Raw genomic sequence first — 24,710 nt, forward strand, 5'->3', positions numbered from 1 at the left:
AAGCACTAGATTCTGGATGAAATAGCCACGAGATTTTTTCATTCTGTGTCGCATACAAACCCTTCCTCCTCTGAGCAGCATGTGTCACACTCAAACCCTTCCCCCATGTTAAGCCGACTTGATCGAACTTCTCCTCAACCCTCCACAGCAATTAAGCAGCATCCATTATTCATAAAGCTGAAATCCTTCACAAATACAGCCTGGCACTCTAATCTGCTCACAGTGTTTGCCTACAGTTTAATTGGAGGGATTCTTCGCGTCAAAGTTATTTGGATCTGCAGTCTGAGTGAAGCAAACATTCTTTCTTTTCCGATTATATGTGAATTATTCTATCCATGCTGTTTCTTCTTAGACATGTCTTTGCTGTCGGTTCTATTTGGCTGTGCTTAACTTTTCATTTTGATGTTTCTTTCTCAAAGTTTCGACAACATACCTTTTTGAATTTCTTTCCCTTTTGCGCTCTCTCGCTTCTTAATCCGCCACAAAACAACATTGGAAGTTGGATCAGTGCAAGAACGACAGGTTAGCATTGACTCTCCCTCTCTCTCAGTCCTGTCTTACAAAAGCTCCATCAGACTCATATTCTAGCGCTTCAGCACTAACACACAATGTTGTCATCCGCTGTCATAGTGAGGTGCCACAACAGAGGCGTGTTGTTTTCAAAGAATTCAGCGTTCTGTCAGAAATGGATGACAGTCTTGAAGAAACAACACAATTGTGCAGCTACACAAAGATCTGAGGAGTTTCAAAGCTTTCGTACACCACCAAACTGACATTATGAGAGCAAAAAAATAAATAATTAGCTAGTCTTTTTCAAGTGTTTTAATATAGCATTGTGTTTTGAACTCAGAGTAAACTTGATGTATGAGGTGTTCATTGCAATTTTTTTTACACTTCTACTTGCATTACCAGACATGAGTCATTTCTTCACACGATGACACGGTAGGGTGTAATGGGGTGGGCTGTGCAAGTATAAACATGAGCGAAAAAACTGGCTGGCCAAACAGTTAAAATAACATCAGAACCTCACAATTACAGAGGTTACCGAGAGCTGGATCTGATTGTGGTGAGAAGAAATAAATTGAATTCAAATGTCTAACAAATGGCTGGTCATTTGGTTCCTGTTTACTCGCCTTCGTTTAAAAGCCACAATCATGAAGGTTTCTTGTTCCATATAATTACACTTCCTAAGCCTAACACCCCGAAAAGCTAGGTGTCAAGGATAAAATAAGTTTTCTCTCGTGATAGATCAGAGGCAAAGGCCTTGCTAATGAGCAAAATAAATCATTCCTTCCCCAAAGATTACATATTTACATAAATCAAAGGTATTTTTTTCCAACGCAACACACAGAGAGCCCAATTAGTAGCGATCAAGGCATCCAGACACCTATTTTATCCACATCAGCTCTGCACTGAATTCAAATTGACGTGTGCCGGTCAATGGCTGAAAGCAAACTGGCAAATTCTTGCATTCGGATAATCATCTAAATGCATCTTCAGGATGGATGCTGTTACTGGAAACTGGAGAGAGATACAAAGTAGTTTCCTCAGGCTAAGAGTTTTCAGATTAAAACACCAAGCACAATTTTCTGATCACTGTGTGTTCTGTGATATAGGTCGGAAGCAGATATGGGGGCTCAATTTGTGAGAAACACCGCTCATCTGACGCTTGTAATGCAGAGAACGTGGCCGAGAAAGCGTGACCAATGCAAAATGAGGGCATGACTATCCACAGAGCAACGATTCAACTATTTCTTTAAAGAGACCGCTTTAAAGCAAATGTTAGTGTGGCAACCCGTAGAGATGAATGGAAGAGAATTGAGCTTATTACAACAGTCTTACAGCTGGAATCAATACTGAGAGTAGATGTTTGCTACAGGGGGGTAGCTGGGTATTAAAGAGAGACCCTGTGGAGAATTACCTGATGGACAGCATGAGAAATTAGGAGGGAGCATTTGTTTGATGTTCATCATGCTGATGTGCATACACACCTGCTGATGAGAGATTGAACTGGAATTTGAGTCATGTTTACATTACTGAGCTAGTGTTAGCGTGGGGAAATCCATATTATTATACTGAATCAGTTCATTCAGAGGGTTTCAAGGAACTAATTAAAAAAAAATTACTGACTGATTTGTCATTGCCCAGAGATGTTCATATACATTGCTCTACACATTTTGGGTTTAAATTCTTAAAAAAAATTCCTAGCCAATACAGATAAGGTGATAATCATGACTAATATTATAATTTCACATTATTTTGTTTAAATAAATAAAAAAATAACAAAAAATTAAGTCACTTGTTTTAAATGTGAATGTAGGGACCACACTCTTACAATGTACAGTATGAAAAATGCACATTTTTAATTTGCATTTTAATTAGGTTGTATAGATTGCATCAAAGTTATTACACCAAGACATGGTGCAAAAATGCTCACCCTGAGGAAAGAGTCCAATGAGCCGTTCTCCATAAACTCTGTGATGATCATGACAGGGCTGCTTTTGGTCACCACTCCCTCCAAATGGATGACATTGGGGTGATCAAACTGCCCCATGATGCTTGCTTCGCTCAGGAAGTCCCGCCTCTGCTTTTCGGTGTAACCAGACTTCAGTGTTTTAATGGCCACAAACATCTCTCTCTTTCCTGGGAGCTTTAGGTTTCCACTGCACACCTCTCCAAACTCTCCTATGGACAGAGGCAAGTGCACTGTTCTTTAGGTCAAGGCACAAGAAAAACTTCATGGTAGAACACTGTTGGACGTTTGGAGCTTTGATTACCTGCTCCAATGACTTGTTCGATTTTCACACACGAGATGTCAATCTCCTTAGCAAACTCCCTCACAGCTTCATTGGGGTCTTCGTATGTAAATGGATCAATGTAGATCTTCATTCCTGGTGACACGAAAAAATAAAAAACAGCTATAATACTCAAAACTTCTTAAAAACGCTGCACAAAATACCGTACATCAGAATAATCAGTTTTAATGTCTGAAAATATTAGTTTTTGGGGCCTCTGGGAATGGCTGGCTTTCCAGTAGCTTTGGATTCTAAGCATGACATTGGAACAGCTCATGACTACAGTCAGTGGAGTGTAACAGTGTTCGCCAAGAGAAAGATAAGGCGCTTTAATGTATGTATCATCTCTGGGGTATCATAGTCCCTGGTGGAGACCATATATCAGCAATTTCCACTGCTGCCAATCAAATGGTTTCTGGTTTCAGGTAAATTGGCTTAAGGTGAACAGTATGCTAGGACTTAAGTCATTCCTGCTTTAAATGCAATTATTCAGTCTCTCAGCTTCAAATCTATCTGAAGGCGTTTTAATAGACATTGTATCTTCAAGCAGCTGGAGAGGCTTTCTGTTGGTGATCTGGCTGCACAGAAGATTTTGGAATTGATAAATGTGCTCTTTTAACAAGAAGATAAATAGAGTAGGAGAAGCAAATGCCATCCACCATCAAAGGATTTGTGAATGCTACTTCGGAGAATGTTCTTCTGAGCAGAGCTCATTTTTTTAAGGGATAGTTCACCCAAAAATGAAAATCTGTCATCATTTACTCACCCTCACTTTGTTCCAAACCCATGTAACTTTCTGTCCTCTGTGGAGCACAGAAGGAAGCGTTTAACAGGATGTTCATACTGCTATTTTCCAGATAATGAATGTGAATGTTTCTATTTGCTTTCATGATATGGACAAGAGCAGCATGAACATTTTGCCTAACATCCTTTTTTCACAGAATAGGACAGTAATACCAGTGAGCAAATGGTGACAATTTTCATTTTTAGTAAACAATGCTTTTAAGAATAAGAAACAGTTTAAGACAAAGAGAAGGAAAACAATGAACAAGACACAAGTGAGAAGAGTGAGAAAATGAGAGCACTTTGTGCTCTTGAGCACTAATGGATGAATTCAGACTTTGGTTTTCCAGGTTTTATTGGCCCTATGCTCTTCCAGAAATTATTTCAATAGATGCAGCATTTACAGCAGTCCTTTACCACTGATTACACAGCATAAAAGCTGGTTAAATTGATAAGAAAAATAAAACTTGAGAAAAAGTGCCAGACCATTTTCATTCAGCAGAGTGAGCAAGAGAAAGATAAACCATAAGCCCTCCGAGGCAGAGCAAGCGAGCAAGCTTAGCTTTAAATGATTGCCTTGAGAGAATCTTAAAGATTTATTTCTATAAATGGAACAGCACTCCGAGGCTAAGGTTGTATTTACTGAAGTATTGCTCATTTTATGACTAATCTTTGATGGATCTTGCTAACTTTGAAACACCTGGCACTGAGTTTTTTTTCACATTAGCTTTGTGTACTGCTTTGATGGAAAACGAACTGAGCAAGAGAACAAAGATGAACCACAGAATCACTTCTAGAGGAAGTAGCTTATGCACTCTCTGATGGGATTTCACGGGAAGCTGTGGGATAAATATTTCACAGATTATTCTTGAGAAACTGAGGTCCAACTTTGAGATAAAGGTGTGTTTGATGGTGAAAGAGATACAGTATCTAAATAGATTTGTGTGAGGTGGGTAAGTAGGAGAAATTGATGCCTTAGTATGTAAACTGCTGATGGTTTACTGTCTTGAGGACAGTACTGTTTTTTAGAATTTTTTATCAAATAAATGCTGACTTGGTGAGCATAAAAGACTTCCATCAAAAAACATAAAAAATAAACCATAACGTACACTACCCAAATGTTTTTGAACAGTAAGATTTTTTAATGTTTTTTAAAGAATTCTCTTCTGATCACCAAGCCTGCATTTATTTGATCCAAAATACAGTAAAAGGAGACATATTTTTTTTTGTTTCTATTTGAATATATTTTAAAACATAATTTATTACTGTGATCAAAGCTAAATTTTCAGCATCATTACTTCAGTCTTCAGTGTCACATGATCCTTCAGAAATCATTCTTATATGCTGATATGCTGTTCAACATTTATTATTATTATTATTATTATTATTATTATTATTATTATTATTATTATATTTAAAACAGTTGAGTAATTTTTTTTAGGATACTTTGATGAAAAAAAAGATACAAAGATCAGCATTTATCTGAAATAAAAAGCTTTTGTAACATTTTACACAAAGCTTGGAGTCACTATATATATATATATAATATATATATATAATATATATATATATATATATATATATATATATATATATATATATATATATATATATATATAGTATATATATATATAATTGATCAAAAGTGATGATAAAGACATTTATAATGTTAAAAGATTTCTATTTCAGAATGCTGTTCTTCTGAATTTTCCTTTTATCAAAGTAACCTGGAAAAAAAATATTCTCAGTCCTTTTCAAAATATTAATAATAATAAATGTTTCTGAGCAGCAAATCAGAATATGATTTCAGAATGATTTCCGAAGGATCATGTGACTGGAGTAATGATGCTAAAAATGTAGCTCTGAAATCACAGGAATAAATTACATTTTACAATATATTCAAATAGAAAACAGTTATTTTAAATTTTCCTGTACTTTGGATCAAATAAATGCAGTTTTGCTGAGCAGAAGAGACTGCTTTAAAAACATCTAAAATATTACTGATCAAAAACTTGACTGGTAGTGTAGATTTTAAATGTGTACATAGTGTGTGTATAGTAGTCAAGACCTAAGTACTCACTGTGGCCGCTGGTGTAGTGTGGCAGCTTGTCTGTGTATTCTGAATCTGCTCTCTCGAATCCACGTCTGCAGGAAAACAAAGGCAAACAGCTCTATATGTATTGTTTAAAAGCTGCTAAAGCCATGAAAACAACACTCACTACTGCCCACCATCATCTTGTTAACACGACCTCGTCATTAAGCGAGTTTTTACAAGCTCTGCTGCTCTGTAAATGTCCACTAATGAAGCAAATCAGGGCAAAGGCATGGGATTTTGACAAGTTGCTGGTATAATTGGGGGGAAGCTATGCTAATGGTTTACATGTTTAGATCACCGCAAGTGGAGCTTACCGATTGCAAACGATGATGATGACCACCACCGCAATGAGGAAAACCAGACCAGCAGCCGCCGAGCCAATGATGAGAGGCAGCTTCTCTTGAATGCTAGTGTTGTACTCCTCTGTAGGAACACACACATATCTAAAAGTTAGCACTTCCTGACAAACCCCAGCAGAGTGTCTCTATATCTGATACAGCCTTGAGGCACAGGAGTCCTGCATTGTATGTCTACACAGGTGAGAGACCCTCACTTCCCCGCTTTCGCAGTGGGGAATCTGGGACAGGAAGCCCTGTGTGAGATACCTTCAGGCAGACGGGGCTGTACACTTGGACTGATTAGCTCCAGCAGCATATGGACAGGCGATGGAAGAAATGTGTTGGGTGGTGTGTATTGGTGCAAGACAGACGGATTGGGACGTTGGAAGGCCTGGAGAACTTTCTTTTCCCTTCCTCTCCTGCCTAGCTTTCTCATTCTTCCCTATTAGTTTATAATTACAGACTATTCGTTCACAATGCAGACAAACCCTTGGGCTTCCTCCGCAACCCTAGAGGCTAAGTACTTGCTAGCATGCTACCAGATTTTACCACATTTAAACATTTGCTCCGAGCTCCCAAAAGCTGAGGTAGCGAGTAAACAAAAACCTGAACTTCATCGGGTCTCATGTGAATTCAACTGCACTGTAACTTCCTGTTTAATCGGTTTTAAACCTCTTGGCAGCCTGCTGGCATGACACATTCGTGTTTGGATCACCTGGCTGTCTCTCATCATGCCAGCAGAGAGCCTGGGAGGATAGATCAGACTAATTCTGACTCTGCTCATAATAAGCGGCTTAGAGAGTGAGCAGGCATGAGTGAGGCAACCGCGTCTGAATGAGGAGATCTGGGAAAGGCAAAATGATGGGAGTCCATCCAATGACATGTTTCAGCTACCATTCTGAAACATGGCCCTAACTACTAAATAAGCGAAACAATTTATATATATAAATATATTATATTAGAGATGTAATGATATCAAAATCTCACGGTACGATAATACCTCGATATGAAGTCCACGGCACAATATTAATTGCGATCTTTTAAGAAAATTAATTGAAAATGAAAGTAAATTTTGCTCATTTTAAAGTTATTCTATCTAATGCACTTTGAGTCACAAAAAAGGTCTTGTACCTGAACTTCTCAACCCTCTTTTTAGTTGTGGTATACTGTCTCAGTCTAAATTACATTCACACTGGTATTTTAGGAAGCCAAATAAAAATAAAGCATAAAAAGCGAATATATACAGCGAAAACACGTGCTAAACTCACAGCACATGCAATAAATGAGTTCACTGCATTCAATGAAAAAACGGAGCCGTTCTGAGGCACATAAAACACCAGATCACAAGCTATATATATTATATATATATTATAATGACTTTTAATTTATATTTTAATAACTATTTTAATGCTGTTGTTTTTATATATTATTTTTATTATTTACAAAATGTGTAGTGTTGTGTATCTCTGACTACAAGTCATCATATAAATATATTCAAATTAATTTTTTTGGTTGAGGAAATCATTTATGTACTGTACGTACACTACTGTTCAAAAGTTTAGAGGTGATTTTTTTTTTTTTTTTACGTTACTTATGCTCACCAAGGCTGAATTTATTTAATCAAAATACAGTAAAACAGTAAAAGTGAAGAAAATATTTCTCAAGAAACATTTCTTATAATTATCAGTATTGAAAACTTTATATTTTAAAATTTAAGCTGCTTAATATTTTTGTGAAAACCACATTTTCTTTCAGAATTATTTCATAAATAGAAAGTCAGTAGTATCAAAAACAATAATTTATTGACCTGAATAAAATTTTTAAAATGACCACATTTACTTAATCAATTGAAAAATTATTTTGAAACTTTTTATCAGTTTATTGCACCCTTGCTGAATAAAAGTCTGAATAAAAGTTACTGACCGCACACATTTGAACAGTAGTTTGAAAATAATAAATAAAAAATATACAAATTTTCTTCTAAGATCTAATCAGAAACATGAAGCAGTGAGAGGCCAGACCATTTGGAGATGCCTCTCACTAATCTGAATAATAATTAGAGAATTAGATTAGTAGATGAACTATCTGCCTCAGCAAGTCAATTACACACATGTTTGCTCTTATAAGAAGTGGGAGATGTAAGAATGATGGGCTGAATCATATGCATGTAATTTATTCTCATAAAAACCAAATCTGAAGAGATGATGTAGATTTTTAAACCATATTCACCCTCAGTCATGGTCTGGAAGTACATCTTGCCACTGTACCGTCCGAACCCTGCCACCGTACGTGCTCGGACCTGGAAGACATAAATGCCTCCAGGTTTGAGGCCACGGATGACTGCGGTGTTGGTTTGACTCTTTACTATGGAAGAGTTATGCTCCGTCTGGTCCTGAAACCAAAAAAGGGGTAAAGACATCATTACAAATCCAGTGGCGTTTTGGTCAGTTTTTCACACTAGAGGACATCACAAGAGACTCCGAGGTGTACATATGGCTCTCTAACAGGGCTATCTATCTCATCAAACCCCATCAGGAGAGCTCGACTGAGGGTGCTGGGCAGAGGAACTGTGGCTGACACTTTCAGGCCAGCCACGATTCATTAGTCTGGGCTGAAAGCTGTGGCCATTGTCGTGCCACTTGAGTGTCTGTTTGTGTAAGTGAAGAAGAGAAACAGTGATAGCGAAGGAGAAGCAGAGAATGTAGGACTCTGCGTGTGTGTATACATGTACTACTTGAGTGCTCCGCTTTTTTCCTGTCAGCTCTATTTCTGAGTTCTGTGATATGAGCTTTGCTGCAGTCTGAGAAGAGTGTTTTGACAGGCGGTCCTCAGCACTGTCTGAGAAAGGAATTATACTGAGGAAAGAGTTAGAACAGGAGCAGAGCCCTGGGGACCGTCAGCTTGTGTATGTGTATTACAAAGAAAGAAAGAAAAAAACAGAAAGTATCTGTCAAACTATGCGTGTTGTATCTAAGGGTGTGGCTTTCTTATGTGTGTCAGCCGGTGAAACAAAAGCGAGCGAAATGGGAGACTGAAAGAATATCGGCATGCTATGTGGGCGTGAGAGTTTCTCAAGCACAAGTTAGTGTGTGTGTGTTTTCTGCGGCCTGCGTTGACAGAGAGGAAACTGTAAGTGAAATAGTTTTTTTACTGCAGTGAAATCTCTGTTATTTTAGCCACTGGTATCCGGATCAAACCACAACAGCCTTTTGCAGAGTGACTGTGCTTATAATAACCCTCGACAGAACAGGAGTTCGCTATTCAATACCAACAGCTGCCAAAATCCCAAATTAAACAGCAACCATAAACGAATAATAATTTTCAAAAGGAACTTTAATACATACAATAAATAGAAAGTTCAAAATTACCATATTTACTTAATCAGTTGAAACATTATGTCTTTACTGTGATTTTTTTTAAATCAATTTATTGCACCCTTTTAAAGAATCACATCATTTTTGTAAAAAATATATATATTTTAATAATACTTATTATTATTACCACATTAACAACAACGGCAATTTAATAAAAAAAAAAAAAAGTGACGTGACATACAGCGAAGTATGGTGACCCATACTCAGAATTCGTGCTCTGCATTTAACCCATCCAAAGTGCACACACACAGCAGTGAACACACACACACCATAAACACACACCCGGAGCAGTGGGCAGCCATTTATGCTCGGCGCCCGGGGAGCAGTTGCGGGTTCAGGGCCTTGCTCAAGGGCACCTCAGTCGTGGTATTGCCGGCCCGAGACTCGAACCCACAACCTTAGGGTTAGCAGTTAAACTCTCTAACCATTAGGCCACGACTTCCCCATGCATTTATAAGATACTCTCACAAAACCGAGAATAAATAATGCATGCCTATGATAATGTTAAATGACACTGCATGCATTCCATTATAAGCGTGTAACATGCATTACGGCATTACTCAAGTGTGTTTATGTGATACCTTCTCATAATACTGCAGCTCGTAGTCAAGTATGACCCCATTGGGCTGATCTGGCTGGGACCAGGAGAGAGTGATGCTGTCAATGGTGCGACTGACCTGATGCATGATAGACACTGTAGAAGGAGCTGGAAAAAAAGACAGAGTCATATTATATACAGTATTTAAAGAATGATGCAAATCATGTTGTGGATCAGCTTACACATGCCTTATATATAGTGACAGAGGCATTAAAGCACAGATCCTGGTGTGTGATTAAACAGATGTAAATCACACTGCGCTGAACCACATAAACAAGGTGGCAAGGGGAATTTCCAGGCCAGGCCCGGCTCAGTCTCTGTCTCTGTCATTGGTCATGGTTTCTCAATGTCATTTAATCTAGCCTGAAATCCCTTGTTATATTCTCCTCAAAAGGAAGGCGGACTAATTTTGTGTGCTGAAAACAAATAAAACCAGGTGCAATTTCTACTCATGAAAACCACAAGTTTGGTGAACACAACTGGTGTTTTATGTCTTTGAATTTGTGAATTATAGAGTTTATTTTTTATCAGCGTGCTTGGTAATTACAGGGGAAAGAGTGTCAAACCCTATATTAGTGACTGTTGTGCTGGACTTGTCCAACCTGACTGCCGTACAAAAGAAAGTTCCCCCCGTTTATTACTGAAATAAAAAGTCCAGGGTTTTCCTCATAGCTATTAAGCATTAGAGCGTGGCATACCAGGTCAAAAAACTCAATGGAGATGCTCAGGAAGGCAGTTGGAGCTGTGTGGGGTTTGTAGAGGCCAGGATTTATGTCCCTTGCCGTCTCCAAGACACGGGCCTCTCCTCAGGCACACACTTCTTTATGAAAAAGCCACTCTGTGGGGAAACTCTGTGGTTGCTATCAGCTTGAGCTTACAGTCTCTGGGGTTGAAGGAGAGCTTAAGTGGCTTATGCGTGTGCTTATTTCCTGCTCTCGAGATCCTAGAATGAGTTGTAAATCTGTTGAATGCACAGGTAACAGCGGAGGTCTTGAGTCCAGTGCTTAGAAAAGCACTGTTCATTCTCAGCAATTTTTCTTCCTGTGGGTATCAGCAACATTTTGGCTTTTAATGTTTTAATGAATTGCCATAAAATGAATTGTGGTTAGTGATTTGTTTGTTTTGTTTATGTTACTTGTGGCAAAGGCTTAATAAACATCAAGAGTCGACAATCTTTTGGGCAGGAAATGCCATTTTTAGTTTTTCTTGTTAACTACTTTGCCAGTCTAGCTTGTCACCCTGTATATTGCAAAATAAAATAAAATAAAATAAAATAAAATAAAATAAAATAAAATAAAATAAAATAATCGAAATTGTCTAAATTGACTTCTGTACAAATTCCCCAATTTATTAATTAAAATGAAAAATATAATAAATCAAATGTAAATTAATTCAATGACTAAATAAAATCAAATAAAAAACAGAATAAAAAAAATCCAACTTGTTCAGCCTGTCTAATGTACAAAGGAGAGATCCCCTGTTTATTACTAAAAAAATTTAATAAATACAATAAATTCCATTTCTGTATGTTTGCAATATTGTAAGCTACAGTGCACAATAACCTCAAATATTTGCGGTCAGGCAATTACATAATAATTGCTACAGTCCTAATCCTCCCTGTGGCCTATGACCAGCAGCCGTTCATTTATCCAAACAAACTTATTGGAAAACACAGGCCATAATGCTGAATAAGCTGCATTCTTGCTGTCCCTGCCAGTTAATAAATATATGCCAGAGTATAATGAATGGCTTCCCAGGTCTCTGAGCACTACGGGAGGGCTTGTGAATCCACTGTCGGTATGCACCATCATGCTCAGTCCAACCCAGAGCTGCACAATGAAAGGCAAGCATCTTTTCAACCTTAATGTTGGTATGTGGAATCAACAGAGGACTAATAAAGCAAGCAGTCAGGCTTCCTCAATGGGGAAGCACACAGGCATCTCATTAAACATGAATATATACATTAAAGGCTGACATATGCTCTTTGTGTGCTTCATTTGCATTGCGCCCAGCCTGTCTCTGGTAATCCAATCTGGAATAATGCAAATAAAGTCAGAGCATGTACAACAGCTCACAGGGGTGAACATATGTTAATTTGAGAGAGCTGAGAAGGTAGAATGTTATGGTTTTCCGGTTACCGGAGGTTGTTTTCCTCATGGCGGAATGAAAGCCTTCCATCACAAAAAGTTAGAAGGCATCACAGTTCAAATCAAAGGAAAACACTAGTATGACGGGTAAGAAAGTGACAACTTAAAAACCTTCTTAGTGAACTCACAGTTATGATTATAACAGCTAGTGAAGTGTCTGTTCCACTTTTGCAGAATTCCAGTGTTTCCACACAATTACTCTCTATGGTACAGTTGATGAGGGCTATTTATCTGCAAGCCCAGGTGCTTAACTTTTTCCTGGCAGATGGAGAGTTTGGACACATTGGAGTGATCACACTATGCTTCACACGCGGTATCTGTGCATGAGGTGCAGAAAACATAAGCATGAGGAATAAATAACATTTGCATATGGGCGCTAAGGAAAACAACCTGATGGGATGGAACATTCATGTTTAAAAGTTGGATGGAATAATGATGAGCTTATATATACATATTGTACATATCCAAACAGTTGATTTGTTATTTATTCATCTCCGTTAGGGGCATCAAAATTGAGCTGTTCTTCTGGATCTAATATGACAGAGACTGGGGTTTCTGCACACTTTATGACAATTATGCACTCGTTTTTGAGACCCAATTCTTGCCTTTATGCCAGTATATCTTTACTTCAATGTCTTTAAGATCTATAATAAATAATATACTAGGTTTACTGAGTTAATTCCACTCATATAAGTTTATTGGTCTTTAATGGGGCATGGTCTTGCATGCACAAAGAACATTTCTTGAGCTCTGATCCAAACGAAGCTGGTAAATAAGCACCTTTCAGCCATAATAGCTACAGCCAGCCATGTTATGCTGGATTCTTTCTTAGAATTCCAACAAATACTATGCCTAAAATTCCAAACAATTAAATGCATAGATCGTGAAACATTTTTAATGTTAAATAACACTTAATAAAAGATCCTCACTTCATTATTATTATTATTATTATTTTTTTAATCATTATTTTTAAAAAGAATACTTGAATAATTGAGCAAGGACATGGTAAAATAAAACGTGATTGCTACAAGAAAAAAAAAAATCTAATAAAGGTTTTATTTTATTTTATTTTATTTTTTACTCTATATCAATCAAAGAATCCTGTATCATGGTTTCCACAAAAAATATTAGAAAAGCACAAACATTTTCAGCTGTGATAATAAAGAATGTTTCTTGAGCAGCAAATCAGCATATTAGAATGATTTTTGAAAGATCATGTGACACTGGAGTAATAGCTGAAAATTCAACATTGACAATATTCATTTAAAATATATTAATATAGAAAACAGTTATTTTGAATTGTAATATTAAAACATATATATATATATATATATATATAAATAAATAATATATATACTATATACCCACTTTTATGACATATGGCATATATATACATAAATATATAATAAATAACAAATGTTTTGGCAGTGTAAATGTGAATAATTATGTTTTTGATTTCAATTATGATTCATAAATCAAATAACAAATACTAACCCACTTTTGAATGGCAGTGCATAAATATTAATAATTCATGTTTTTGAAATCTACATATTAAGTCCAAGTAAGCGTCATCGGAAACTTAGTTCTGAGTTCTTAATAATAGGTGTGTAATGAGTGATAATTAGGGACAGGGTGAACAGTGAGTGAGCAAAGAATGTGTAACCAAAAGCTCGGCTTAATCATCAAATAAAAGGCTCTGACTGATGTGGAATGTTCTCTCAATCCCATTGGCTCTTCACTATGGGTCTATATAATAGGTTTGGAAGGCATGTGGATCTCATTTGAAGCTGAGTTGTGGTGTGGAAGAGCGACATAGTGATTTGGTAAGGTTGGTAGAAGTAGCCCTTGCAGGTCAGTGCTTATAAATTGAATCCACCCCCGTCGACTCCCCAGCCCCTTTTACAGTAAAACTTCCCCACGGCAAGTTTTTCCCAGCACAATCTGACAGCAGCTGCTGTTCATCTACCGCGCAGGAGCGTACACTGCGAGTATCCCCTATTTACGAGACTCACGTCCAGAGAGAGCCAGAAAGGAGGGGAAGAACCCGCTACATTTGCATGTAACTTTTGGATTCCTAAAAAAAAAAAAAAAAAAAAAAAAATTTGCAGAGAGAAACAGTGCATCTGGCAGGCGTCCCTATTTCCCATCTGTATTGGATTGAGGGTTTTATGTCTCCGCAGAGTTTCCAGTGCCGTAAAGCAGTGCACCCCCTTTTCAGTTCATCAAGCTTTAAACCATCTGCACTGGAAAAGACTGAAGCATTAATGTACTCGTATACACACCATAAGCTAAATCAAAAGTAGGCACTTCAGCGTCTTAAGAAGATTGCAGACACTTACAGAGAGTTTGAGTCTAATCTGAAACCCTCTGCACAGTTTCGCTGCTCTAGGAACTCTGGTGTTTAGAGAAAACCCGGCTAAGTCTGCAAATGGCAGCTGTCCAATGACGTGCATTAGCATTCCTTTTTTTATGCATAGATGCATAGTCAATGGGTATGATGTATATCGACTGCCATCTGACAGATCTCATGATCTTCACAGACAACCAGAGGTCTGCTGGCACATCACATCTAAACAAAGGAACCTGCTCAACTCTTGTTCTTTCTGTTAGCAGAGAGGAGGACAAATTATATTAGCTCTTACGATTTTGTTATCCTGCCATGACTTATTTGGGTCAAGACTTAGCGCAGTGAGATAATCATGTGGGCCCAAGCCTGTACGTGATTTTAGCTTAGGACCTTCGTGTAAAAAAAAGCATTTTATTTACCAGATTGCAGAATCAAATACAAGGATACATATATAGATTTTTTTTTGTCCTATAAATCAATAATTTTAATTTGCATATTATCTACTATGTCATGGTATGAGTATACATTAGTATAATGAGATTTTTTTTTATGTCATGTTTTGACCTTGCAATCTATGTCCAAGGAGTAGAAGTTTAGAGTAAATAAATAAAATGAAGCAAGAGGGTGTTTGTTGTAATTTTTAAAGCCTCAATGAATTTCAGGGTCACATCAAACTGCAGATTCATACAAATTACACTAGACATTTGTTTATGCTTCTCAGCCTTTTTAAACATTTCAGAACAACACGATTAACTTCTCCACTTCCAGCAATAATTCAACATGTCTAATTGAGCCTTTGCACCTGTCACTGTGATATTTAGTTAATCCAGGATGATTACAGAATAATACACTGTTCTTTGTAAACATTATTGGCCTTAAATGACAGTGATTTAAACAGAGAATCCTTGCTGTATTGTATTTACTGCATGCACAAAATGTTTTCAAGCATCAAAGCATTAAGTAATTGGCAAGATTTCCCATTTACAACAATATGCACTTATATTATTGTTTTTTCTGTAATTAAATGGATATTTTATGCACTGGTCACTGCATAGTCAACAGCTCCCGCAGACTGCGCTGCATACTTATGAAGGCCTTTTCCCTGGCTGATGCAAATCAAACAGCCCTTACTTTCCTCCAATGACACCTGATGTGATTAGTATGCAACAGCATGTGACGGGACGGGAGCTGTGATTTTGGACTTTGCCAGTGTTCCAGGTGTCTGGTGGAGTCTCCTGCCCAGCTGCCCCCTGACCCCACCTGGCACCTTCCATATGTGCCCTCTCTGCCACCTTCTGTCACAGTGCTCCCACACTGGCCACCCGCTTTATATTTGTGAAGCACGGCATGAAAAGGGCAGCCTTCTCGTGGAAAGATCCATGTCCGAGGTGAAAAAAAAAAAGCACAGGCTTGCTCTTCGTCATTACAGGTGGCAATATACATTTATCTGAAAGCCTCATTGAGGTGAGCACATATTGAATACTGAAATGGACGTCTCTCAGCAATAAGATCAAGACAGTAAAATACGAAAGTGCACTACTCAATTACATGGCAACAGAATCATCTAGCTCTGTATCGCCACTTTCTCGGGAGGCTGCCGGTGGCATCACTGTCTCTGGTGGCCCGACAGGAGTTCGCCAAAGCAATTCTGAAGATAATTAAGTCATAAATCTTCCACCGGCACCCGACAGCGCCCGAGCCAGATTACCAGACCCAACTCTGCATAATGTAACTCAGTCATACAATGGCTCCCACATCTGATAAGGAACCAATTCATTTCCTCAGGTATTAAGCAAAGCCTGACACATGTGGTACTGCTCACCTTGGGCTAATGAAATGGATAAACAAACAGTATCTGGAGTGTATAATGCTGAATGACGCAACAGAGTACGGAGTGAGCTGGCAGACGAAAACGGCATATGGGTCGGCCGTTTATCTGGGTGTGCCAGACTCTCACGCAGAAAGCTAATGGCCGGGAGCTAATGTTGCCAGAAGTTTGCCGTGATGGACAACAACTGTTACGCTCAAACAGTGCGTTGGACTGGAAACATGCTAAGCAAAATGAAATATATACAGTGCATTCAAAAGTTTGGGATCAGTAAGATTTTTAATGTTTTTTAAAGAAGTTTCTAATGCTCATCCAGGCTGTATCTATTTGATCAATAATACATATAAAAAAAAAACTGTAATTTTGTGATTTTTTTATTTGTAGAATTTAAAATAATTATTATTATTATTTTTTTTTTATATACTTTTTAATTTAATTCCTGTGAAGCAAAGCTGAATTTCCAGCATCATTACTCCAGTTTTTAGTGTCACATGATCCTTCAAAAATCATTCTAATGTGCTGATTTATAATAAATGTTGGAAATAGTTATGCTGCTTAATATTTTTTGGGACTTGTGATACTTTTTTCAATATTCTTTGAATGGCATTTGATATATATATATATATATATATATATATATATATATATATATATATATTTTATATTATGTCTGTCTGTATTTTTTATTAGTGAGTTATTTATTAATTAAATTTATTCATAAATTAGTGTCATAAAAGAAAAGTACCACACAGTAAAACTGTAAATTATATGTAAAAGTTAAAACTTTGCAAGTATATGGGTGGTCATGTTATGCAATTGTATGCAAGTATTATGAACTAACAATTAACCTTTTTTATACAAATTATTTTTATATATTTTGTTAATGCAGAATAAGTTTTTTTTTTTATAGAAGTTATCTAACATTTAAAAATAATAACAATTAACATTAATTCAGATTAATAAATGCTAAGTGTACAGATTTTATTTATTTTATTGAATTTATTTTAAAAACATAATAACCATTTTTAAGTGGTTAATGATGTGAAGCTCAAGCACATGGTGCTTAGTGAACATCGCTGACAGAATTGTTGATTTTTCAGTTTCCATTCATCCATCTCTTCATGGGGAAGAACAGAAATATGTATAGAGTGAAGCTGACTGAGCCATGTGGCTCTATTTCCATTCATGGGGAGAGGTAAGTTAAACAACCCCTTGAGTGGCACTTCCCAAGTGCTTCCCGACTGTAGGCAAATCACAAATTGCAGGTGATCTGTCACATACTGCTCTAATAAAACTTCCAGAGAGAGGGACACCCAGGCCGACGTTTTCTATCCTTGCCCTGATAAATGCCAGTCTCAAATGTATGTATTGGAGTAAAGTGAAGGGCCTGGAGTCAGTTTGGTTTACTTGATGACTGATTAACCTTGCTTGCCCTGTTGATGCAGAGCTGCAGGGGACAAGGGAGGAAAGCCAAGCAGAAGGGAAAGGTAAAAGCTGTCTTTGTGTCTCCAGCTGCCTGACACAGACGTGCACTATTATTGTAGCTGCCCAGAGCTCAAGGCCTTCATTCCAGTTTGCCTCTGTAAAATTGCCTCAATAAAACATTGTGCCTTTCTTCAATATGGCTTTGTGAAGCTTTCTGGTGTGCCATAATTAAGAAAAATCACTAAACTAATACAGGCAAAGCATGCTGTTTCTGTTTAGACCTCCGAGGGACGCTGATCCAGTTAGCTGCTTATGCTGTTGTTGTTGCTGTTGATTATCATCACACTAATTTGTATAAGGACACTTAAGCCACTTAATGTATGCACATCACTGCATTACAACAAGTTATCAAACCAAGTGGTCATTGCTTTAAAGCAATAAATAAATATGTAAATGATAAAACAAGATAATAAAAAAAAGGAATGCAGAAATTAAACACGGCCATAATTTTAAGTGTGGCTTAAGTACATCCTATTAATTTTTTTTTGGGGGGGGGGGGGGGCTCAATTTTATCAGTAATACTCATTCAGGCTACTTCAAACTGAATTTAATTTCATCCATTAAACTCAAAACCATTGAAATAAGAGGTAAGCAGTTTTTTTTTCTGCCATTTGATCCTCTGATGAAAAAAAAAAAAGTTTGAGGGTCTTTTAAAGGTTAAAGGACCCTTGACAAAGTTTTACAATGACCTAGTTCATTCTGCCCATTATGTAAGTTATATAATAAGTTTTCACTTTTGTACAGAACAAAGTGTCTAAGTTGAAAATGTCTATTTTTTTTTTCTCCAGGATCAGTGGTTTTGCTCCATGGTCCACATTATGCACTAGACTTGAAGTGTTGAATTAACAGTACTACAATTGTTTAACATGAATGTGTTCACAAACAAAAAAATTTAATTGCTATGGTTTATGCATACTGAGTGCAAATAGCCAACAGGTAATCTGGCGATCGTCCACCATTGCTCATACAGTATATGTTACATATTATTAATAATACATATTATTTCTATATTTACACTTTGCATCTACAGAATCATCATTTACACTTAATGTAAACAACCAACAAATGTATTTGCAAAAGAATATGGGGAGTTTTTCAGCATATTTAACTGACGTGCAATTATATGGTTAGTAATTTATTGTTTTTTATGTTCACCACCCTATCACATCTTCTTTTTGGGTCATGACCCACCGGTTGAGAACCACTAGCCTAGATAATAAAAACATTGTTAAAAAAAAAAAAACCTCAGCAGTGAAAAATGGCGGAAGAGAGTGAACCATAGCAGCTTTTTGCAGCTTTACTCACAACTACATTCTGGGTCAATGCAGAGAACACCACCAACCTGATACTTAGCGGGCAGTCTGGTCATAATTCATCAAGATCTGGAAAAGAACTCTCCAAGGCCAAGATCATAACACTCTCCCCATAATAGCAGTGTTTATGAATTGTTCATCCCTTAATAAGTGTGCACGAGGACAGTTTAAGCCCATGATGTATCACACATAAGTATAACTCGTGCTTTAAAGGCTGTCCAGCATACAAAAATGCAGAGTTTTTCTCCCTTTGTCTGCTGTTCTTTCAGCCATTTGAGTAAAGCTTCAACTGTATTGTGTGTGAGATCATGACGGACAGTGTGAAAAGGCCTAGGTGAGGATGATAGCAGCAGCTGTGGAAAAACTTCCTGAAAACAACTGCCTGAGAACAGAGAGAGAATGTAGAGAGATTAGTAAATAGGAATTTCAATTGACGGCAAATCTCATCCTCAAGCCTAAAATCTAAAAGGGGGCCACTCGGATAAGAAAACAAATACGGATTTATACGGCAATCACTTCTAATTTTCGTATTTGTTTGTTTCTCTTGCAGAACACACCTCTCCTCTTCAGCAGCCAGGCTTAAAAACGTGTCTAATTAATGCTTGCACATGGATACGGACAAAAACGCTCACTGCGAGCACAAAACGAGAAGGGGGAAGATCGAAACCGCCTTTGCTAATGAGGGGTGACAAGATGTTTATGTAACCCCAAAGCCCTCCAATCCAGACGAAATTAAAGGCCTGGACAGCCTGACCCAGGCCCCTCAGTCCTAGTGCCCTGTCCCAGGGGGCCCAGTCCACTAACAGGGAGCTGGAGTGAGTACTTTCACAGCTCCCCCTGATGGAGGTCCGGGGCTGCTAATCCAAAGTGACAGGCGGAGCTGGGGTAGGACGTCCCAACAGCAGGGAGGAACCCCAGAATGAAGAAAGCACAGTTTAAAGCAGGGCACAGCCGAGTGAAAACATGTGGGGAGCAATCTTTCTATAAAAAAAATATATAAAAGCAATAGTAATTCATTATGTAAAAGGTACTAAAGGAGCAATACACTAAACTATTATCATGGGACAGCTTAATTATTATACTTGCTTCTCTAACTATATGTTTGTACTGTACATATTTTTATTTTCTATTGATTCTGTTTCTACTAACTAACAACTGTATGGTATCCTTGCTTATAGCAAAAAATGCATGTTTAATTCCAAGATCAAAGAGAGGGAGAATTATCATGCTAACCTACTGCTTTTGGTGAAAGAAACCTTAAATGTGTCAAATAATAAGAAATCACATTCATATTCTGAGATAAAATTGCCCGATGTTCTATGAAAATATATTGTAATTTTCACAACCTAAATCTTCCTTGTCAGTACAAACACATTTACTGTATTGACAACGCAAAGCTAAAATTGCATAACATGACCACCCATATTTATACATTAATGACTAATAGGAGATCAGAAATCTAGTCCGCCCAGTATGTAAGCACCAAAGTACACCACCCACGGCTGTTACTCCTTTTGCAAGCAATGAGAATGTTTCTCAAAATCACTGCAATAAGTGTTTATAAATGTATCTCTCAAGAAGAAAAAAAAGCCTAAAATGACTAAATGAAAATAATGGGGTTGAATTAAATGAAAAATACAAATACAATTATTATAATATTTAACAAAGGCTTTTAAGTTTTAATTGCAGCCCAGTATGATTTTATGAGCAGTAATGTAACATAAATATAAGGTTTGGGTAAAAAATGGTAAAATTTCTCGGCAGTTCTCCAAGAATATGTGGACCCATAAAGCTTGGGGAAAAAGTTGGCTTTCATTTCAAAGATGCTTTTCAGCTGACTCAGTTGAAGCAAATCTAACAATCCATCTGATTTCAGCCGATCAGTCGTTTCTTGTTCAAAGACACAGTGAAAGCCTCATCATTCAGCTCTCATGGCAGTTTCACATACGTTCACAAGTCCCCTAAATGTCTCAAGTGCACTAAGTGTAACTGTTGAGAGACTGAATGTAAAAAGTTGAAGTCTTTACAGGATCCCCCTGTCAGTTTATGAGAGCTGACTGAATGAATGTGAGTGAACTTACAGTAGTTAGGAGGGAGTAAATAGTTAAAGTAGGTAATGTGAGCATGTAGTTGGTTATATAAGTTATGTGTGATGATGAGAACACAATATACTCAGCATGCTATAGGTCAACGGTCTCATCAGGATGCAAAAGACACATCTCTTCCCACATGCTTTTTGCACAGCAGATTGGATAAAACCTCCCCTTAGTGATGCAAATGTTGAAAAATTTTGCATTCTGATGTTAGTGATGTGTCACAACCAATTAAAAAACTGTCAAACACTAGGACAAGGAGCTTTGCTAGGCTAAAGCGGGGATGGGTTTGATGATCTGTCTGTAGCCAGCAGGGATGAGAAACATAAAATAATGTCTCTGTTTGGGCCCCTAAGAGCTCTCAGTACTGATCTGGCACGATCAACTGCACATTTCATACAGACACTTAAAGTACAAATCAATGCTACAGCCCCTCTGAAATAATTGGAACACAGTAATCTAAACCACAATGGCATAAGTGGGGAAAAAAGCAGTCTTCTGTTGCCTTTGCAATGGCAGCGTCTGATTGTACGATGTCTCCCAGCCATGGCCACTGCTTCAGGACTGGGGGAAAAACTGTTTGTCTAATCAGTAGCAAGAAGCTGTTTTTCATTAAAAGTCATCATTGGCTGGAGAGATCCTAGGCTCCGGATAATCTGTCCCACTATGGTTTGGGTCTGATTCAACGTGCATCACACTGAGTTTTTGGGAATTATGTCTAATCTCATGGTGACATGGTGGGATGTGAGCAAAAGAGTGTAATCAGGATGTAATCTGGAGGTAACAAAACGAGTTACACAGTATTCTGTTTAACTCTCTATTGCACGTAGTGAGTTTAGAATAGCTGCCCCCCTAATAATGTGAGTGTAAATAAACTATGAAAACATTAGGATAGTTATGTGGTAGATATGAAACCTTCTAAAATAACTAGTCAGTGATTTATCTAACATAAAGAAGCCCTACATATGTCACATGTATGATCTGTTTCAGTTTAGCCTTCTGATTCTTCTGTAACCCTGCCTAGTTAGTTTTCATGTTTTTTGATTAATTAGCGCCACACCTGTTTCTGTTCCTCTTGATTACGTTCACTAGTTATAAGTCCTGTGTTCTCCCTGATTCCTTTGTCTGCTTTTTATGTTTGATCATTTGGATTTGTGTTTGGTTGTGCCCTTTCTCTCCCGTGAATTATTAAAAGAACTATTTTGACATATCCTTCATCATGTGGTTTGCTTTACGCACCTCAACACGTAACAAAATAATTAGGCTGGTTTCAGATTCAACCTATTCTGATGAGACAGGTTTCTTAAGAAGAAACTTGAAATTAGAAACTGTAAAACTTGACTCTCTGTCTTAAAAAATGCAATGCAACAACAAAAAAAGCAAAACAAAGTCAAACAGCTAAACCATGGCAAACTTAAACTACAGCTAAAAATGAAAAAAAAAATAATAATAATAAATTAAATAAAAATAAATTAAATTAAAATTCATGATCAGCTATGTGTTCAAACAGTTTAACAAAAAAGAACAGGTGAATTTGAAAGAGTTAAAGGAATATGAGCATTCAACATGACAAATTTTAGTTGTCTCAAAGCAACCACCTAGTTACAAAATGTTTTTAAAAATAAATTACTGAAGATGTGGACTTACCAGCCTGGTTAGTAGTGATGTTGACTGATGCGTATTGAGGTGAATAAGGGCTCTGGTCTGATACTCCATTAACAGCCTGGACTTCAAACGTGTACTGGGTGTGGGCCAGCAGGTCACTTATGAAGACCCGGGTGTCTGTGAGTCCCAGCTGGCGTGGAACGAACTGAACGTTGTCCCCACAACGCGTGCAGCCCCCTCTGCCACCTCCGCAGCTCTTGCAGATGATGTTGTAGACAACGTCATCACGACCACCAGTTTCCCGTGGAGGATTCCACTCCAGCATCAGAGACGTCTCGTTCACACTGGAGATGACGTTTTGTGGAGCCGATGGCACAGCTGGAAAAACAAACAATATGTTTCACACTGGAGATGACGTTTTGTGGAGCCGATGGCTAAATAAAATAAATAAATAAATAAATAAATAAAAAAATATATATATATATATATATATATATATAATATACACACACACACACACATTTGTTCAATTAAAATGTATTTATTTGATGTTTTTATTATTATTTGGAATATGCTATTTTATTTTTTTAACTAAGTTTCTTTTTAATTAAAAAAAAAATTCAAACCTGAAATCCTGCTTTTACTAAATAAACAAATAAATGAATAAAAATTCACACTTTCATTGAGAGGATATTGGAGTGATAAATAAATTAAGGTAAGAAAAGGATGGAAATGTTAGTTAGATTTGAACTGCCAACACAGCCCAAATGTACCAGAATTACCACTAAGCCACGGCTCCGTCAACTTCAGATTTATTTTTTGCAGGGGACTGAATAATACAATGAAACTATGTACTGTGTGCATCTCCATGTGTATTTTCTTGTGTATTTCCATCATGCTAATTGAAATTACGATAACATCGCACAAATCATAGGCTTATTTGCGTCTAGTGAAACTATTTCCGCGCTGTTCCTGTGTTTGTAAACATCATTTGCGTTTGCTCATACACACGCAAAGCGCGTTTGAAGGAGAGTAAGAGCACACCAAACAAATGCACCTCCAAGATCTCCTTCTGACTGACAGCCCAACTAAAGCTAACAATACCCTGTGTTTATCTTCAGCCGGCATGTGCTCCCAATTACTCTGGGTGCTCCTCTAGGGGCATATGAGGTAATAAAGAAACAACTCACTGCCTTTTGCCCTTTTTAAAAAGCCAAAAAAAAATGGAAGGCTCCAATTGATTACTTTTTACAGTCGTGAGCCATTAAGACGAACCTCTGTCTTGAAACTACAGCTCTGTCCCACGCAAAATTGTTTCTAAACATCCCATTCCCAGGTTAGTGGGTGGTAAAGGCTGCCGTTTCCTCTCTTTAATCAAGCCAAGGCCCACTGAGCTTCAACTCCGCGACACGATGCGGCTCTCTTATGCACAACAGCTGCTCTCCTCCCAGGGCCAAGCTTTTGCAAATGGCTTTTGTAAAAAAAAAGCTGTCTCGTTCTTCCCTTTCTTTCTCTTCTTTTCTGCCCCCACCTTGCCTCTTTCAGGGGGAGACAAAACATGCCGCTCATGACAGCGTAAGGAGCTGCTTGCCTCTCTCTCTTCGTCTTCATGGTCTTATCTGTTTCAATAATAGTGCCACAGGTCTGTTTTTCCCTGCCTGATCTGAAGTCAGTGAGAATAAACAGAAAAGGCTGCTGTTTGCATGCGATGGAAAAAGAGGTGTGTTGTTGACTATGCTGGATGGATAATGACAATGAAAATGAGCCAGAGAGGTTAGGCAATAATCACATTTTCCTAACTTTCACTCGTGAAGAATTGGTGTGTTTTGTCCATTTAAGGGAATCATGTTGTATAGATTTTTCAGTGAATTCATGTGCAGATAATATTCAAGATATTATTTTTTTTTCT

General features: G+C 37.5%; 1 protein-coding gene across 4 annotated transcripts in view; it reads right to left on the reverse strand.

The window, feature by feature from the left end:
- LOC109072068 (ephrin type-B receptor 2) overlaps nucleotides 1–24,710 on the reverse strand; it is a 145,314-nt gene that overhangs the window by 13,215 nt on the left and 107,389 nt on the right. Inside the window, exons 5-11 of one of the 4 annotated variants that reach the window (XM_042734029.1) lie at nucleotides 22,844–23,179; nucleotides 9,967–10,091; nucleotides 8,241–8,403; nucleotides 5,988–6,096; nucleotides 5,659–5,723; nucleotides 2,778–2,891; nucleotides 2,438–2,706 (exon numbers count right to left, since the gene is read on the reverse strand). In XM_042734029.1, the coding sequence (XP_042589963.1) occupies nucleotides 2,438–2,706; nucleotides 2,778–2,891; nucleotides 5,659–5,723; nucleotides 5,988–6,096; nucleotides 8,241–8,403; nucleotides 9,967–10,091; nucleotides 22,844–23,179 (1,181 nt within the window). Of the gene's footprint in view, nucleotides 1–2,437; nucleotides 2,707–2,777; nucleotides 2,901–5,658; nucleotides 5,724–5,987; nucleotides 6,097–8,240; nucleotides 8,404–9,966; nucleotides 10,092–22,843; nucleotides 23,180–24,710 lie in introns of all 4 variants that reach the window. The other 3 variants (XM_042734028.1, XM_042734031.1, XM_042734030.1) reach the window with 3 other exon arrangements.

The sequence above is a fragment of the Cyprinus carpio genome, chromosome B11 (assembly GCF_018340385.1).
Source record: "Cyprinus carpio isolate SPL01 chromosome B11, ASM1834038v1, whole genome shotgun sequence".
Lineage (NCBI taxonomy): Eukaryota > Metazoa > Chordata > Actinopteri > Cypriniformes > Cyprinidae > Cyprinus > Cyprinus carpio.